A 20,740-nucleotide genomic window follows, 5' to 3' on the forward strand; every position below is an offset into this window, starting at 1 on the left:
TAACAAGTTTCCCACACTGTTCCTAGTTAGAATCCTTAGGAAAAAATGTTGCCAATAATTAAATACTGTAATGTCTACACAATATTAACAACACACTTGGTCTTGCATGTTATTAAAACAAATGTGCTTTATATAAATAAGTACTATGTGTGGATAGGTTGATATTAAAGGTTTACTTTTAACAGGGATATGGAGTTCTTTGGAAAAACTTAGGAGAAATTCAGATTGCTCTTTTCTGATATATCTACTGGTTAGAACCTCCCTCCCCAGTTCAGTAAGGTTTATTCCCAATCATGCATGGCACTAAAATTTAAAATATTATTGTCACTGTGTCTGCAGATCTTCCAGTTGGGTGCTTTGTGGAATAAATATTCTCTCATTTCCCTTGCTGTCATGTCAGAGATCAGTCTGTTTTTAAAATAAATCTGCCATCATATTTTGAAATTGATTGGTAGCTCACTCTGCTCCTTCCCTTAGATTTTATTTATTCTCCCAGCGATCTACATTCTTTGGCTGCTTTGTTTTGTTTTTAAAGAAATCCAATGCCTTCAGTGCTAGGGGAGGAAAGATGTTTTCTTTTTCTTAGAAAAAGTTGTTTTGTTCACATCTGTAAGATATTTTCTGTATTTTCCAAAGAGTTGAGCAATAAATAAATATTTCCCCTTGCAAGCTTTAAAATGTAGATCCAATTTAAAAGTATAATAATGAGTCTGAAATGCTTAGAAGTCAGTGCATCCAGAAGTGGCTTTCTTTCTTACTGTTTTGTTGCTGAAGGAGAATTTGTTGACCTATTGACTCTTCTAGGAGTTTATTGAAGTTGCCAGTAAATGGCTAATGTCTTTGGTGATTTAAGCAAGATTGTCCCCGAACTACATAGTACATCTTCAAAGCCATTCCTCTTTTTTTTTTTTAATGCTACACTTAGTTACAGTATTGTTGTTTTCCTCCATTCTTGAACAAAAGAGAAAATGGAGGATTCTGGAAAAAAAAATGGAGGCATTTACATGAGGTTTGTTCAACATGTGCAATTTACTCCACAACAGGTTGCATGGACAAATCATTTGGCCAGTTTTAAATAGCTAAGTTTGGTGCAGGAACAGTAGAAGGTTTGTGAGATTTTTTAGTATTGTTTCTGGTATCAGCTCTTGGCCAGAGGCTAGAAAGTGTGAATCACTAGGACATCAGAAGTACCACAACACATATGGCTAGAATATGAAGCTCTTAAACAAGTGCTTCTTCACGTTACCACTGTTGTCTCTGCCTTTTTTAACGTCCTGTACCAGTTTATGAAAGAACATGAAAAGAAGCCACATAATTTACAAACCAGTATTTCAAGCAGATCTTCTCCACATTGCATTTTATACAGGCTGTATTATTAAAATAATATCTTCCAGGTAACCCCTGCCTTACTTAGATTGAATATGTATCAGAGCTATTACGGCAGGGGTCTCAAACTTAAATTGTCACAAGTGCTACTTTAGGACTAATTTGTTAACTCATGGGCCACAAAACTGAAGGCTTTTCATGCATTGATACAGAAGCCTGTAGTGAGCCAAACGAAGGGTATCATGGTATGTAATTAAATGCAATTTTATTAAATAAAAGAGAACTTTACTATAAACAGAGCTGCAAAACATTACCATTTCACTTTGGCCACTTAGCTGGCATGTTTTTCATTAGCCATAACATCAGTATTTAGTTTTGTTACTGGGTTGAGGTATAATCGTTTTTTCCAGGAACGATAAAGTCCTACTAAGATTCATCAAAATTTATTTACAGTCCCAAGGCCAAACACAATAAAAGACCAGCATACAATACAATACTATAAAAAGAAATTGCAAGAAAATCCTAAAATTTTAAAATTACGAGAAAGCAATTAGCAGCTAACAATTAATAGCATAAGGGAGGGAGTAAACAGTTGCTAACAGCTATAGCTATTGATGAGAATTTTGTAACCTTCTTAAAGGTTTTTGAAGAGTGGTTACCCAGGAGAAAGGTAACAGCCTCCTGGTCACAATGGCAATTAGAGTTATTAGCAATTGAAAGTATTAAACCTGATCACCAGTGGGTATAAAATGTGTATGGACATTTTAATACCACATGGGAGGCAGGTTCTGTCTCCAAGTACAAACAGAAACAAGTTGAGCTTTCAAACGGGAGGCTTATATATCTTCTGGTTGTTTCCCTAATAGGTAGTGCCCCAATTCAGGCCAAAGTAAATAGTCTTCTATCTGGAGCATGTAAGATGTTACAGAAATATCTAGGGACAGACCAGGGAGGAAGAGAAATTGTGCTGTAAAAGGGATGGGAGGCTTTGGCTCTGTCATTTTGGATATCTAGATCCCAAATCCTCTGCTTTAGTTCAGCCAGGGTTTTATCAAGTCCCAAAGCAGGTAGGGCTGACAAGGTAAGACTGCAATATGTCAAAGCATCATTAATGTGTCTTCTTAGGTTGGAAGAGAACCTATTCAGCAAGGTGAGATGAACTAAGGAAATTCCCCAGTAGACTTGCTTCAGCCAGAATCTAAGATGACAAAGTTTTAATCAGGTCCCAAGGGAAATGCAGCCTAATTCTAGTCGTGTTAAGACATTGGAAGTTGAATAAGGAACTCATAGTAAGATCTTCAAGATTTGAGTGGATTGCTTCTAAACTAGGAGACTCCTTATAAATACACAACTGAGCACTTTATAACATCAAACCCAAAACTTTGGCTTTAAATAATTTAATATTTTCTGGGACATAATTGTTAACAAATTGACTTGCAAATATAGTAATTGAAGGGATGCTTTTTGGGCTTTTACTAGAAGCTCTCTTGTTTGAGTAGACCAGCAGGTAGAGGACTGAAAATAGAGATCTAGATATTTAAAAGATTTTACCTACTCGGTGAGTTTACCAGTACTTTCGTTTTTCAGTAATTTATTTAGAGGTCTTTTCTAGAGCAGTAAAGTGATAGAGTTTTAAGCCATCTTTGGAGGCCTACTTGGGTTTCAGACAGTATGGCTGCGTCATAAAAGGAGAATAGAGATGGGGTAGTGGGCAAGGAAGGGAATATGGCATTCTGGCTGCAGACATCTCAACAATATTGCTAATGTAAAAGTTGAATAATAGTGCGGCAAAGATGCAGCCTTTTTACATCTTTGCTAGTAAAAATGGGTTCAGTTAAATCACCAAGGATACTACTTTTTACTTGAGTGGCCGTGATTGATCCTTCCTTCCTTCCTTCCTTCCTTCCTTCCTTCCTTCCTTCCTTCCTTCCTTCCTTCCTTCCTTCCTTCCTTCCTTCCTTCCTTCCTTCCTTCCTTCCTTCCTTCCTTCCTTCCTTCCTTCCTTTCTCTAACAGAATGTTCCAGCTTTCTAATTTGTTAAATTTCCCACTCCTTATAGAGCCACCAGATCCCAGTTCTTGTCCTTCCCTTGGGCAGCCCTAAGAGTCCAACCCTGCCTGAAGAACCCAGTGCCACCTCAGAAGTTGCAAGTGAGGAGAGCTCAGTGCTACTTCAGGGGTTTTCAGAGGGTGTAAGATGCCTCACGGTGCTGACTGTGCACCCTGGCCAACCAGGTCCACTGTTGCCACAGACATGCTAGTTAGGCCAAGGGAAGCCTCCATGCTCCTCCTATTCCTGAAACACTTTTCCACAGCACTTTGCACCTTGGCCTTCCTGGGCAGCTTCTTCAGTATCTACAAAACATTGTTGTGGGACACCAAACATGACTTGGAGGGTCACATGTGGCCTACAGGCTATGACCCCTGCATGAAGTATTATACTGCTTTTCACTACAGTATGATCTGTGGGACTGTGAACAGACAATGTACTTGAATTCTCCCCAGGTATATTTGTATTGCTTCCCTTCTCATATAAACTTTTCCTTTCCTGGGATTTCCTCCTTTATACCTTACATTATGTGAGTTAATATCCACTCACATGCAGTGACTCATGTTTGCGTGCTTTCCTACCACATTGCTTTGTGCCTTCAGAAGTGCAGGAGGAAGTTGGAGAGGGAGTCCATTTTGCTGACAGATGCTGTTCTGGCAACAGATGGACACAGTTGGATATAATTCATCTTCCTTTTTTCAGTTCATACTAACGGGAAGGAGGAGAGTATCACCCCAGGTTGAAAATAAGCCCCAAATTGAATGGATTTACCTCCAGTACAGCAGTTTGCTTGTCCCCGGTAGAGCTGTTGCTATATTTGCTTTGGGAATAAGTCCCAGTGAGTTTAGTGGGGTTTATTCCTAAGTAAACATATAGGATTATAGTGTTAAAAGCCACAATTTCAGCATGACCGACACTGATATATCTGCTATTTTTTCTCTGTCTTTTATTGTCAGCTTTTTATACAATTAATGTTCATTTTATTTATTTATTCATTTAGTCCATTTACATCCCTGAAATTCATCCCTCCTCCTGATCTCCCTTTCACAACAATAACAAAAGATTTTAATTTCAGTTAATAGTAAGGAGATGAGAATTGATTTTCTGGTCCAGTGTTCTTTTGCATAATTAGGTCAAATTATATAATGATCAGAGTTTTGCTATGTTTTCCAACTCTGCTACAATCTGTACCAGAGGAAAATCCTTAAGACATTACTATCAGAGTCCACTAAAATGAAAAGAAAAAAAAAAATGTGTGGAGAGTAGTTCCCTTCATTGTGTAGAAAGCCTTTGCCATCCTGCATTCATGTGGGATAGGCTTCAATTTACTGAATAAATTCCATATTACTTTTCTTTTAGATAAGAATCTGCTAGCTTTCCCTAGCATGTGGCTGTCCAGATCTGTAGTCCTCCAGTTCCCATCCCCCAGACCCAAAATGGCCTCTTTTAATGGTGTTGCTAGACATTAATCATCCCGCTTAGACAGAAAGGCAGTATACCAAATATATACACTGAATAGTATTTAGATAAACATTTTGTATGAAGAATGTCACCTCAGTGTACTAGCTTGACCAAGGAACATTTAGATCCTTTTGTTCTGTGACTAAATGGATCAAGTTTGAATGCTTGTATTTTAGTTGTTTAATGTAAGAAGGAGCATTGGCATGATCGTCTTGCAAGATCTTGATTAATAATTGTTTAATAATTATCCTAAAACTATAATTGGTTTAATGTTTAGAATGGGAAGTGGATGTAGATTGAGAAAAGGAAGAATGGGTAACCTTAAAAACATAATTCAGTCCTGTCCTATTTTAATACCCAAATCTCTTCACATTCCCAAATATTCCATTTTAAATTATATCAAAGTATGATTTCTCTTTACATTTGTTGGTATTTAGGTTAAAAAAAAAAAGAAAAACTAAAAATCTTAAATAAAATATATCTGGAAATAATTAAACAATTAAAAGGAAACAAATAACAAGAATTGAAAAGCAACTTGCTTATTAAAGACACGCAAGCATTAACAGAAATTCTGGATTCATTAAATTTCCTCATTTTAATATACCTTGGATGCCAGAGGTCTAGCAATAAAATATAATAACAAAGCCTTGTAATGCAAAAAATGCTTGTTTGGGGGCTAGCAAGTCATATGGAGAAATATAAATAAAAGATAGGAATGCTGGACATCTTATAGTTTTGAAGTTAAATAGGTCAGATTTTCATTCAGGCACTTTAGTGAATAGCACATTGTGTGTCTCACAAGAGATATTTCTTAGCTTCCTATAGTTGCATTCTCCAATTTCCATATTTTCCAAATTATTATATATATTTTTTCCTTCTGGCAGCTGGAAAATACTATTACTAGGTCTTTCCTGAAGGTAGGTAGCTCAGAAGGCATTTTTGGCTTTTCCAGTGCAAAGTCTTTTGGAGAAAAATACCTCAATTAAAACTGATCATTTAAATTATAATCTTCACTGGCATTTTTTTTTCTGCCTGATGTCCAGGTATTAACACTTACTGTAAATCAGGATGTGTGTGGCCCCAAACTTCCAAAATACATATGTATTGGTTCAGACATGCATCTTGTAGGGGGTTGGAGGAACAATGCACTGAAATGTTCATGTCTGGATAGCTTTGCACATCCTTAATGGGTTTTCATTTGTCATTGTTTGCTGTGTACACACACACACACACACACACAAATACACCACTCCCTGGTACTAGATGATATTCAAGGATGCTTCAAGGTACTGGTTCAGAACTGCTAGCTTGTACCAAATAAACAATGGTCCCACTGGTTGCTCATTCAATAAGTAGCCTATTTGATGCATGACATTTTAGGAAAGGTCCTAGCAGTCTCATTAGCCATTTGGAATCCATGTGTTTCTCCCCTTCCATTATTTTTCTTACTACAGAGAAGAAAAAGATGATAGAATAGCAGCATGGTGCATTTTGATTGGTAGCTAGAAACTATCTATCTGGAATAACTCTGGGGCTGTAAACCCCTCTGTTCAAATGTTTGCTCACTCCAGAAGCATGCCAGAGGATTTTTGGAGAGGCCACAATTTCTAAGCCTAATCTGCCTGTTCTGATAAGATTCATTTTATCTTGTTTAGTCTCTATGTAAACGAACTCCATCACGTGAAATGTCATAGAAAAGCCACCTCATTTTTCTGGCTGGTCCAAATATTGAGTTGTGACAGATCTGCTTTGAAAATAACACAGATGTGCAGTATCAAATTTCACAGTTCTACATAACTTTTTTTCATTTAAAATGTAGATTTAGCTAGTAATATTGGGTATATGCTTTCAGGAAGTCTTAACTTCTTGTAAAACAGGAAGGTAAAAAAAACAACAACGAACTTTAAACACAAAGGACCTTGTCCCATTGAGAATTTGAAAAGAAAATGATGTTAACAGAACAAGTATTCAACCCTGTTAGACAGCAAATCTATGGGTTATTTTTAAGCTAATTACTCAGAATTAAACAAAGGCTTAATGCCTTTTCCCTGAACAGGAGCTGAGGTCAAATTAAATGAAGCTGAGACATTGTTTTTGTTGAACATTCAGGCTTAAACAGATCACATTTGGCAGGGTTGGAACTGTGCCTGTGGTACCAAACTTGTACTAAGCAACAGTGATGTGTTTGATTTTCCAAAACACTTGCTTTTTAGACTTGTGCTGAGAGAAAATGCAGATGCAAAAAAGACCACTTATGATCTGTTTCTTTCACTCTTCAGGACTTTTCAGCAGTGCTATATAGATGGAAGACAACTATTTATTAGTAAACCTAGACTTTATCAGCATAAGAGCAATGAAACTTAAAGTAAACCATGCATATTAACCACATTATAAAGAGTTAGCATGAGGAAGCACTGTATATGTTCCGGGAGAGAGCAGTGTTTGAAGACAGATGTTTTATAATATTAGATGTTTGATACAGTGATCTGAAGCATTCTTAATCCTATATTCCTTCTTCTAAGAAATACTTTAAAATCTAATTGCTGTCTGTGTGTGTGTGTGTGTGTGTGTGTAGATAAAGTTACAGCTATAGCTATAGATATAACTATAAATATAGATAACAAGTGTTTAGAATATAAAGGAGAGTTCACATGAAGAATTGAAGCCAGAAGAAATATTAGACTGTATTTGATAAATGGTTAATGGAAAATTTGTAAGTATACTCACATATATGAACTTGCTTAATATTTAAATGAAATGCCTAATTCTGATTCTATTAAAAGTAAGTATTTGAATTTATTTCAGAATACAAGTTAAAATTGAAGGATGCTTTTTAAAAATCATGTTATATTAGTATATACATTCATATCCATCAGGCTTTGGGGAGTAAACAATGTTATGCAAAGTGAAAAAAAAAAAAGGAATAATAAGAAAATGAAATATGTGTGTGTGTGTGTGTGTGTGTGTCTGTATGTATGTATGTGTGTGTGTGTGTGTGTGTGTGTGTATATATATATATATATATATGCCAAACCCAATTTGGGGGGAGTATTTTGTCATCTAAAATTCTTTGCTTATCCAGGAGTACATATGGTACTCCCAACTGCCTTTCTACCCAAATTTGCATGTAGTGAAATTTCTTCATACATTTTCCTATGTGTTCATTGTTCTACTTTGGTCTACTTGTTCTAGTTTTTCACCATTTATGTATCAATTGCAGTCATTCATTCCATTTTCCCTGTCAAACACAACCACCTTGATCTTTGATATGCTAATTTCCAGATCCATGTTCCTTTCTGCATCATAGTGTGTGTAACATTTGCTATAAATAATTTGTGTTCTCAGGCAACAAAAGACATTTTTTATATACAAAAGCATACACAGATTCACATCTCAAACACAGATACCTCTCAAGTCACCATAAGCTTGCCGTACATATTTATCATTAAACAACCAAGGGTACATCTCACATTTCCTAAGCATTACCTATGTTCTTACACATGCTTGACTGCCATAATATATTGCTCTTATTGCACTCAGCTTTAAATCTCAAATTTTGTGCAAAATTTTTCATAGTGTCATATACAGTAAACTTTCTTTGCCACATTCCTACATTTCTCAATGAAATGAAATGACCTACTGAAAAAATAAATACCTAGTCTTCATGCTTCCCATCCAGCATAAAGCTACACTGTTATTTTGCTCATTGCCCTCTCTCATATTCTGTCAGTCAAGAACTTTGCTAAACACTTTCCTAGGCATAGTTAACAAACCACTCCCCCTATAGATTTTCATTTACTTTTTCTACCCTTTCCTCACTATAGGTGAATAATAACAGCATTGTTCCAGTTGTCCAGCAGATGCAGTCCCATACATATTAAACAACAGTTGCAACCCCCTCCCCCATAAGCAGACAATATCCACATTTAACACTTCCCCAGTTCCACTTGCAACCTTATCATTTGTAAATATTCTCATAACATTTATGACTTTCCATCATTTTTTTTCTTGGACACAAGCATTTGTCTCAGCTCCACTTTTCAGTTAATTATTATCACTCCCCCAGAAGTCTCTTCCAGCATTTGCTTAATTCAGGGTCATCCCAAATCATTCCATCACTTTCATTTTGAATTCCAGTCACGCTATTGAAGTCTCCTTCTTTAGTCCTATTCCTATTTCCAAAGCAGTTTTTTCTTTTAGTTTCCATCAAAATTGCTCTGAATCTTCTCTGTCTTTTAAAATTTTAATTGTTCCTAGCTCTCTTTGTTACTCCCAGCCATGCAAGCCCCTGGGTGACTTTGGACAGTCTATCTCTCTGTAAGCTCATCTACCTCGCAGGGTGGTTATTGGGGAAAAACATAGAAGGGTGAGCGCTGTGTACGTAACATGTATTCTAATGAATAGTACTGGTCAATTTTGGTACATTTGGGGCAGTAAGCCAAAAGAGCAGCTAAGCCCAGTTTATCCAAAGCATGCTATTCTACAAACTACCTTGCAAGCCTATGTACCGTTGTCTGCCAAGGAAGTATATGTAGTTTCCTGATGCATATCCAGAATGGTTGCTACATAAAAATAGCGTTAAATCAAATCAAACCTTTATTTTGGAATTCACCATCGTAAAACATTAGAATTATAAAAATTATATCTATTAAAATATAAACAATCTAACTTGGAAAAATAATTACCAACACAAAGCTTTAAAGTAATGATATTCCTGCATCTAGTATTACTGTTAATACTATTGAGAATGTGTAATTGGTTGACTACAGGTAGTCCTCGTTTAGCAACCACAATTGGGACTGCAGCTCTGTCGTTAAGCAAAGCAGTTGCTAAGTGGGAAATCATGTATCCCTGCTGTGCTTTCCTTTTCCCCACTCCCCCATCCTTTGGAATGTTCACCCTGGCTATACTGGGATAGCTGGCTTGAAACTGACAGGACTAATCAGTTTCACATCTTCAGCTTTTGTTTGCCTCCTAACGATTTTACTTCAGCTACCTTTTTCCCCGTTTGGAATGCTCACCCTGGCTCTGGGATAAATAGTAGGAAGGGAATTAATGTTTGAATTTACAGGAAGGATTTACAAGAGAGTAAGCAGGCACATGATGGAGAACACACATTGAAAGGAATGTGGTGGCGCCAGCAGCCCCGAGCATGCTTGAGGCTAGGAGCCATGAGTGCACTACACAAACATCTGATGTATTCCCCACTGTGTGCCTGCTTACGCTCTTGTAATCTCTTCCTCTCCAATCTCTCCACTCTGTGAGGGGGGAGAGAAAAAAAGGGCCAGTCACAGAAGAGATTGCTTAAAGAGATTGCTTGTTTTTTTTCCCCCTGCCCTTGAAGAGCAGAGATTGTTTAAACGGGGGGGGGGGGGGAGAAAGAAAAAAAGAGCAATCTCTGTAGGCAATTTCTCTTGTGCCTGACCTATTTTTTCCTTCCCTCCACCCTTTTCAGAGCAGAGAGATTGGAGAGGAAGGGATTACAAGAGAGTAAGCCAGCACACAATGGGGAATACATCAGCTGTTTGCGTAGCACACTCAGGGCTGCTGGCGCCACTGCATTCCCCATAGTGTGCCTGCTGACTGTCGTGTAATCCCTTCCTCTCTAATCTCTCCGCTCAGCAAGGAGGGAAAAAAGAAAAACAACAGGTCAGGCACAGGACAATGTATACTGACTGTAATGGCGATCGCATGATTGAGGGAGGCTGCAAAGGTCATAAATGTGGGCATTGGTCATAAAGTTATTTTTTCAGCACCATAGTAACGTTGAATGGTCGCTAAATGAGGCAGTTGGTAAGCGAGATCTACCTATATTGTATAATGGCTCTAAGTATGATAGGGATCCTCACGGATATTACTGCCTCACCTGGGTTGAGTAAAGTGGTTACAGATTTCTCCTTCAAATTAGGAAATGGAAGTCAATTTTAAAGAATAGCGTACCATGTTATTTTAATGTTTCCAGAGTCACAGAGCTAAAATGCAGTCTTGACTCTGCTTAACTTTGTTTTGAGTTGGTACAGAACATGATACATGACCTTGAGGGTTTCATTTGACTTTTAGAAATATGTCCTTGTGGAGGGTTCACATTAGGATTAAGAAATATTAATAAACTGAAGAGGCATCCAGCTTTTTTCATAATTTAGCTCAGGAGTTACTCAAATGGTGACTTAAAGTCAATAAAGGCCGCATACAAGGAGATTGGGGTGCAAATGGAATATTTATCAATTAAGTGTTAAAATATTAGACATTGATTAGTGGTAGAACCACAGCAGCCCTGTTTCTCCAGGACTCTAACTTTCATACAGCATAAAGACCTTAGCATAAAGTTTACTGATTTTACTGATGGATCTATAATTTGCTATTTTGAAAATGGAGACCATGATTAGATGTAACCAATCTCTAGAAATCTTACCATACAGTGAGGCTAAAATAGGGGCCTACCAGATTGAATTATTACTAATTAGCTCACTCAGGGAGTTTGGATGGCTGAGGGTGGGCAGGTATCCTCATTCCTAGTCTAACATCTTAATTATTGTACCACCATACAAACTCATTGTGAAATGAAAAGCTTGTAAAAGAAAATGCAGAGTGATCCTTGCATGGTGCATACTTAAGAACTGCTGAATCTGCTATCTTGCTATTGTTCTTTTATCTGTTTTGTACAATCCATATTTCATTATTTGAAATTCTGTGTTGTTCATCTGCAGAACCGTCCTGTAGAACCCACACCATATCATGTCTCAGTTTTGTAGTGAAGTGGATTTCTGATGCAATAACCAGTTGAGAAAAATAGCATGACTGCTGCAGTGGCACATATCTGATGTTTATGCCTTGTTTGTTCCTTTTTGTGAAACAAGAATAATGGAGCAAGAATCAGAAGTTCTATTGCAGGTTTAGGGCTGGTTTGTGTGTGAGTTTCTGGCTGATTCCCCATCTCCACCCCCTTGGTTGAATTGTCTCATTTATGTGCTCGGGTAGGTTTGAACTTTTAACTTCATTGGTACATTTTGCCGGAATTTCTGGAATAGGAGTGGAATGTGAATGAAAATTGTATAGCCACGATTGTGAAAATAGCTATCATTACTTTAAGCAGGCATATGCTCCCTTCCCCATCCCTTCTGCCCCCCAAAGAATTGTCTGAAGAAGAATGATCACAAACATAATTGTAGTAACTGGTCTTTAATCTCTGAAAGTTGCTTTTCCTAATTGTTAATTAGCTTATCTCTTTAAACTGAAGGGAAAAAATTATTTTGATAATACTGTGGGCATAGAATATAGACTTCCTGATTGAGTAAGTCAGTGGAATTTTTATAGTATTACTATAAACTGTTTCCAGTTCCTGTTTTCAGTATCATGGGCACAGTATCGTGTGCAAATGAATTCATTTCTTTTAAAGTAGGCAGTTTCAAGAGAATAAAGCAATACTTTTTATGGTGCAAGGAGATTTCATGTACACGCTTGAATGCTAGGCTCCCAGTTTTTTTCACCATCCAAATCATTCTTTTGTCCTTGTCTTTAATTTTCCTTGACAGCTGGCTTTTTAAAAGATATCTTCATATTATATTTTTTTATGTGTACTCTACAGGTAAAAAACCATATCTCTGCAATTTTTCTGGAGAAGATGCATCTGGAGCAGCCCTACAGCTCAATCAGGAAAGAAACAATAGAGAAAAAAATGCTGTGGAATCTAAACCAGAAGTGCTAAAGATGGCATCTACACCACAAAACAAGATCAAAGAACCATTTCCAAAATATGTGGATTGCAAAATTTACCCTGATTCAAAGATGTTGGCATTTCAGCAAAGTTCTGATTTTCCTTGTTCCAGTAAGACTGTTGATGTGAGACTGAATTTGCAAAGCCCATTGGAAATTCAGGAGAAGCTCTCTAAAGAGATTCTTGTAGAGATGAATGAACATTCTGTGCTCAATAAAGATACAGAGATATCTGAAAAGACTCCGTTAGATCTAAGTGAGAAATCAACTAGGGCTGATTCATGCCATTCAAGCTTTACCTCAACCTTGCAGGCTGCTTTGATTGTCCACCGATGTCCTTACTGCAGTCATAAAACTTATTATCCAGAAGTCCTGTGGATGCACAAAAGAATTTGGCACAAAGTTAGTTGTAATTCTGTGGCTCCTGCTTGGGTTCTTCAAAATGGATTCAAGAGTCTAAAACATAACTCTGTTTTTATGGCAAGAAGTGGGCGCACTGGACCACCTCCTGTACTTGGTGGGAAAGAATGCCAACCTTTGCCTTTAGCCAGATTTACACGTACTCAGGTGCCGAGTGGGTTGTCGGGATCCAAAAACAATTATTCTGATATTGCTATATCTCCTAAGCCTGGGGCTATGGCTAAAGATGTACTATCCACTGGTGGCTGTGGTCCGCAACCATCAGCTGTTGATGGGTATAGACCACCCAAACTTAACCACACTCATGAACAATACAGTACAGTAGCCCAGCAGCCCCAATTAAAATCAAAATTTGAAGTGAACTCCAAATTGATGCAAACAGGAAACTTTAGCAGAAGTTCAACGCCTTCCCATACAGTGGTATCTAAACCTAGCACACAGCCCTCCAGTAGCAGAGAAACAGAAAAGTACATAGTCCCGCAAGTAAATGCTGGATCTGCTCCTTTAATCAAGCATTGTACTCCAGATACAGGGAAGGCCAAATTTTTATCTCCGTCTCAGTACCACCCTCTGTGTAAAACTGAGCCATGCATTACTCAAGAACCTCCATCAATGCCTCAGCAAGAACGTACAGCCAAGAGGGAAAATGAAATGAGGGCATTGATCAATTGTACTGGAGGATCCAGAGCAAGTCCTTTGATGCAACCTCAGCCAGTTGCAGCAGGACCTCCTCCACCTGTACATTCCACCAAACAGGAGCCATCCCCTGAGGGGCATGAGAAATGTTTGGATATTGTAAACATCTTTAAGACCTCCATTCCAAAGGATCTTGCTACTTTCTACCAAACCTGGGGTGCCAATAGCCCTGTAATGGACCGTGCTGGTAAGAATCCTAAGAACTGTCTTTCCAGCATATTTTTAAATTCTTAATATTTTCTAGCGTAATGAATTCCACAAAACACTGTGTTGTTACTGTCTGCGTTTGACAAGATTATCTCTCCTATTTAACTGTCCCATCCTGCATCAGATCATTTAGGCTGCTTATCTGCAAGTAAACCGCTGTTGAACTTAATGGAATTTATTTCTGAGGAAAGATATGTAAAATCGCACTGCTAGAATTCTATCCTCAGTTAAATCCTGGATTTGGTCCTTTTTTAAAAAAAAAAAAAAGTGGGATGCTTGAAAAGACTTGAGAGAGTTTCTTCTACATGAGATGTCCAAGCAGAAGTTACAGTATCAGATTTACTGTCAGTCTAAAATAGGGAGCGGGAATTTACTTTGAGAGAGAAATTATTTCAACAAAAGCATACTTTTGTTGAAAGAGTTTGGAGTGCAAGGGATTTTCAGAATACACTGATAGATCTGTGCATTAAGATGTAGGACTGAACACAAAACATTGAAGACAGAGGGAAAGGAAATAATAAAACACAATGCAGTATTAGAACAAAATAATTTTGGCTAGGTTTGAAGTTTATTGGATTTTCAGACTTCAAGTTAGCTGCTAGAATGTAATTTTACTAGCAGAATCAGAACAGTAACGTCTCATTTGCAAAGTCCCCTTTCCATGTAATGGATTTGAGTGGAGGTCTTGGGAATTTAGTAATTCAGATTGAGTTGAAGGATATTTGGCTCTGCACATCCCAAATCCCACCAACCCTGCACCATTCTTATTTTTTATTTTGAATGGCTGTGAATTGCAAAGTAGATCCTTTATAGCAAGCAAAAAAAAGTAAATTTATAAATAGCAGTGTCTTCAGTCATAAGGGGCAATTATCACTTTAATATTCAAAATGGGAATTTATTAATACCTACTTATTAAACTTGTGCTCAGCCTTCATGCGTGTGATATGATAGCAATAATAAAAGGAGTGCTCCTGAGCATATGCAGAGCTCCTTTTCTATCGTCACGTTACCAGAATTTCACAGCTAAAACCTGGGATTATCAGTAGCTAGTGGGCTCCCACAACAAAGGGATGACGCAGCAGGAGAAAGCAAAGAGGATCCATATTCTGGGTAAGCTGGAAATTGTGTCCAAATACATGTTCTCAGAGTTTAAGATGAATTGACCTTACAAGATAATAAGGTGAAAGAATGTGGCAGTTAACACCAATGGCTTGTCTTTCCTAAGTGATTTATTAAAATTTATTTCTTTTTCTTGTTGGCCCCAGTGTAAATATTTTTTGTTGCTTATTCTCCTAGCAAGATAAATATAGTCCTTTTTCCTTATGAGCTAAATTAAGACAGATTTAATTATTAACCAGTTAGAAATAATGAGACCCATTTTGGGAATATTCCTTGCAAATGTGTACAGTACATGCCCTGACCATTTGTATAGTAAATGTGCACGATGTCCACTGAACAAAAGGAGATCACAGGATGTTTGCCAAGATGTAGAACAAACATCACTCCTGTGGTTATGAGTTTTATCCATGACAGCTATTGATAAGAAACTAACCCCAAAATATGGCATAAACATTTGGTTTGTAAAAGATACAGCGTTAGCAATTATCTGTGAAGACTGTAGGGCAGTATCTGATAGGTTGTAGAGAGTAAGGAAGGTAACCTTGATAGAATTGTTACCTAGCCAAAAAGGGCTGAAACCTTTTTTAAGTCCTGAGAAACAAGGTAGTATTCAGAAGCAGTTTAGGCAGACACCTCCCTAATTCACTGAACAATAAGCAGGAGGAGGAGGTGCAGCACAGTCAGACTTGCAGGATTCTGTTATTATAGCCAATCTCAATAAAAGTAGGTAGTCTTCCTGTGGAGTCAATTTCCTGGCCTGGTCTACCCTCTAAGATGTTGCAGTTAAAATGTATACCCAGTTAGCTTGTTTGTTGAAAAAGTTATCTTATAAGGACCCCATCTCATAAATGGATGAAAAAGATTAGTTTTCTAATTTTGCATATTTGAACCCACATGTGAACTAAAACTTAGTTATTTTTCAAAATTTTGGTTTTTCCCAGTACAATTTGCTGAACAAAAACATGGCATGAGTTCAGGAAAATAATGCATGGAAATGCATCCTAATAGAGAAAAATATGTGCAAAACCTGGATGGTAGGCAAACTTGAAAACAAAAATGTGCTTATTTAGAAAATGTCCAAAGAAAATACAAAAAAGAAATTGAATTAAGACAAGAATAAGATGAAAGAAAAATAGAAAATCAAATTGACAGAGAGAAATCATTGTGACAGATTTACTCATCAGTGTAAATATTTGGCAGTGCCTTTTTTATGTGGTGAAGTAAAATCAACTTGCATGTCAATGAGTCTGTTCTTTGGTTCCTCCCATGTCAACATTGTTCCATTTCTGGAACAACTAATGCCAGGATCAGGAACATTTTTCAGAGGATAATTTTTTTCTGATATTAACTTTGGTATGTAAGAAGCAGTCACATATTAACCAATTCCCACGTTAAGGCAATAGGATAACTCTTCCCAAATTATTTTACCCATAATGTTGACTTTTGGGGTTGCTTAGGCTGCAGCCATAAGGAACTCTCAAATGATGATGATAATGCTGTTATACAAGCTAGGGCAGCTCTCATTTTTAATGAGACACCCTACAATTTCTTAGTGTTAAGTAAACTTGTTAAGAAACCAAGTTAGCACATTTAAGCCAAGGACTCAGGTTTTGTTGCTAAATTAGTCATGCTGTCCCAAGTACTGTGCAGAAATACACATGTGCCATTGATCTAGAAGGAAGATTGTGGATGCTGTGACTAACAATAAAGAAGCAAGGATTTACAGGAATAGTGGGGAAAATATGTAGATTCATACATGTATAGACTAGGGTAAGAGCATTATTGTTAAGCTAAAGTAGCATAGTAGCTTCATCTTTTTTTCTGTTTTAGAAATAGAACATAATCACAAAAACAATTGAATATTTTCTACAGCACAATTGTACAGTGTTGTCAAATTCTCATGCACACTCATTGGGCATTGCTTTCTGCAAACACATTGGCTTTGTCAATCCTAGTAATAAACCTAGGAATTCAAAAATTTGTCTTTTGTGTTACTTCACTTTTCATTTCCTTTTCTGATCTGCATTGAATCCATGGCCAGTGCAGACCTGCTTGGACAACAGTAGCCACCATTTTGCTTTATCAAAAATCCCATTTAATGCCCAGAAGATATCACTAATTGTATTTTCATTTAACATTCACTGGAATTGGTGAGACTTTGCAGACCTTAGAATTAGCTTATTTTGTATTTGCCAGATTGTCTTGTTCAACTCCATTAATTTCTTTTTGTTTTAGTTCTCACTTTTTTTTTTTTTTTTTGCTTTTCACACACACGCACACACACTTAGGAGTCTTATTCATCTTTAATTTAGAATATTCAGTATACTTCTCCTTTGCAATAGAACTTTATTGGTCCCAGTAGAGCATTCCCTTATGAATGCTTTAGCATGCAGTAGAATTGGGGCAGGTTTGGAGCTGTGGCTTTTACATTTTAAATTGTCCCTCTGTTCTCAGGAGACAAGTGCACAATTTTGATTCCTTCTAGTAACACAGCGATTTTCCAATCCCTTGGAGAAATAGTTACAAGTACCACCAGAACATCAGTGCAAGTTATTAGCATTTGTATTATATTGGGCATTCACAAGCTTTTTGCTTTCTTAAGAATGTTGTTAGGAACAACAGCATCCCAACCCCCCACCCCACAAGACCAAGCCTTTCAGATCTGTAGAGGTTATTTTTCTATTTTACTACAAGTGTTATTTACACCTATCATAGTATTAAATGTGACACAGGCAGCATGGCAATTATCCTTTCTAGTTTCACAGGAATTACTCTGATGAGAATCTGAAATTTATGTAAATAAAAGTGAGTAATATTTATACACACCTGCACCCTTCACTGATGGTGGTATTGTGATCTGTATAATATGTTCTGCATAAAGACTCAACGTTTTTAAAACATTAATGTTGTTTCTGTTTTAGTGCTGACCCTGCCTATTCTCAGAATATATCATCTAAGCATGCACTCTTTGGACTGTTCCAATGCATCATCAGTGAACTTTTTTTAACATACATATTTGCCAAAGCATAAACTGGCATAATATGTTGTCTTCAGTAGGCTGAGTGACTGAATGTTTCAGATTTTTTTTTTTTAATAAAGGGATTGATTGTATCAACGATAGCATTTTTTTCTCCATGAATTAAATGAAAGGTCACTTCCATTCACATAATGAGAGGTATTCCTTCTTTCGTTCCTTCTAGAAACCAGTACGTATTTTTTAGGTGTGGGGTTTCAGCCAGGAGGGACAATAGTTCTTTCTGTTCCTGTGTTAAAAGCCATTTTGTAAGAAAAGTAACTAACAATGCCAAATTTTATGTATGGGGACATATTTAGTGGCTGCTGTCTGCCTTCCCCAATTACTTCATGGTGAATTAATGATACTTAATACTGATATCGCACATGTCATGTGGTTTAAAGCTAATCATACACAATATCACTTATTTATAAAATTTCCATGCAGCTATGGTTTCTGGGCAACTGCTTTAATAGCCCTTTCTGCATCAGCTTATCCACTCATTCCAGGTATGGTTCCAGTCTGAGAATATACCTTAATTTTCAGGTCATAGAAGACAACTAGTTTTACTGACCCTCATCTACTGAATGGCTACTTAGAATGGTCAAGCTGTTTTTCAAGACAATTCTTTGGTCATTATTGAACTTCTTGCAGATGAACACTGAGAATCTTCCAAACAATTCCAGAGATTTCCAGAGCATAGTTGAAAATCATTTCTTTAAACATTTTCCTACTTTTATTTTTAGAGTCAACAGTAGAATATTCTAAACACATTTCTAGATCACATTCACAAGAAGCTCCCTGCATAGATTGCAGATATCATCTTGATATCTGCAAGCATGACTATTAAACTTTCTTTGCATTCTTTTTCTACATAAATTTGTTTAATTACTTCAACATGAAGATTTCACAGAATAAATATTTCCTTGGACTGTTTCCTCTGAAAATACCAATTAATCTTGTTACTATCCTTTAGAAGAGGTTGTTCTCAAGCTTCCCCTTTGATATAGTTAATAGCTACTCCCTTTTTCATGGAAACATAGTCATTAAAATTCCATCATGTATTGCATTTCATCATTTAATTTAAGAAGTGAGACGTATATGATGAAACTATTGCCCACAACATGGCAGAAGTTGGCATAACTGGTTCTTGTGCAAAATCCTCTTTTTGGCAGGTTTGGCCCATTGGTTGCCCACTACACATAAGGTTTTGCACTGTTATGAACAAAATCCCTTAATTTGTATGGTGACCTGTTCTACACCTTAATGATTATTTATTTATCATATTTATATAGCTGCCCATCTCATACAAAATGACTCTGGGCAGTGTACAACAATTAAAAAGAATAAATACATTTAAAAAATTATATGGCAGTACCAAAAAAAAAAGTCCAGCTTAGGTGTGGCAGAGTAACTGGGATAATTCCCAGTGTGTTGAGAATTACCTACCTAGGCTAAAGACCAATTACCAAGTCAGTGATTTAGTCACAACAACTAACAAGCCATACAGTATATCGAAACATCATATGTGAATTTATTGCAACCAGCGATGATTATATACATTTGGCCAAAAGTGAAGAAAACCAGAAGCACCTAAAATGTACATATCAGAAGTCTTTTTCAGGAGTAGCTGAAATGAGCCTGCTTTGGTTGGATGAAATAAAGCAGGGACGCTTCCAAACGTTGCTCCAACGTGTTTCTGTGTAGCCCTGCGTATGTTGTATTCAGTGTCTGCTGCAATGGAACTCAACTCTGAAAACTTGTTGATGTGGTTTGAAGTATTGATGCAGTGTGCAATGCATTCCAGCTTAGCCAGCATTTGAAAAGGAAGGGGTTAAAAGCTTTGTTTTGTTTTCCTGTAAAAGAAAGATGGCAACTCATTGCTTTATCTCAATCATGGGAAATCATCATACCTTTGTAAAAAAGTTTAGAATTACACCCACCCCACAAATGTCTTTGCGTGAAATGAATAATTTCACCCCTTCTCCACATGTCGTACTTTGGTAAACGTTAACTAAATCTGTCTTCCATCTATCTGTCTGCCAGGTTATTCTGGAGGAAAGCAAACAGGCTGAAGGGGGAGGATTTATCAGCAGGAAAATGATCATGGGAAAGGAAGGAGACGGAGGGCAAGCTTTGAAACAGTGGGAATTACACCCTTACCACAAGAATGATTTGATTTTCTCATTGTTCTTGCCCCACATTTGGGAGTTAAGAATGGAACTAGAAGCTGGTGTAGAGCTCTGAAACAATAATACATTAATCCAGAATAACAGTTTCAGATACAGGGACAAACCACAATGAACACATAGCAAGATTTGCAAACCAGGTTCAAATCATGGCTACAAAATTTCTAGTTGAGAGCAGTCTTGGATATATAAAAATAAAAGAAGTCATCACTTTCAACACCTAATACTAAGGCTGCATTTCCATATATGTTATGTCTGAATGCGGCCTTGCTGTTTGTATGTGTATGTTTGTGTGTTTACTTGAAATATTTCTGGATTGCTTTTCTAAAGGAGAATTGTCCCCAGGGAAGTATTTTCAGTTGCATTAAACAAAGCTAAGTATCAGTGTGGCTGGGATTTATTTTTATGTTCTCTTCCTTAAAAGCAGATTTAAAGAAAAAGCATACATTTTATTATTTTTATCCTCAAATTTCTACTTTTCCTGTACCAAACATTTTAGAGACATTCAGAACCTTGAAATCTCATTGATCATCTATGCCTGTGTGTT

General features: G+C 36.9%; 1 protein-coding gene across 4 annotated transcripts in view; it reads left to right on the plus strand.

Annotated features, from left to right (window-relative positions):
* Positions 1-20,740, plus strand: part of ZNF516 (zinc finger protein 516) — a 130,196-nt gene that overhangs the window by 90,812 nt on the left and 18,644 nt on the right. For all 4 annotated transcript variants that reach the window (XM_088131018.1, XM_088131019.1, XM_088131017.1 and 1 more), the window contains exon 3: positions 12,422-13,852. In XM_088131018.1, the coding sequence (XP_087987144.1) occupies positions 12,422-13,852 (1,431 nt within the window). The remainder of the gene's footprint in view (positions 1-12,421; positions 13,853-20,740) is intronic.

This window comes from Python bivittatus, unplaced genomic scaffold (genome assembly GCF_059951505.1).
Source record: "Python bivittatus isolate LINGU-HERP-01145 unplaced genomic scaffold, Pbiv_v1 ctg000840_np1212, whole genome shotgun sequence".
Classification (NCBI taxonomy): Eukaryota; Metazoa; Chordata; class Lepidosauria; order Squamata; family Pythonidae; genus Python; species Python bivittatus.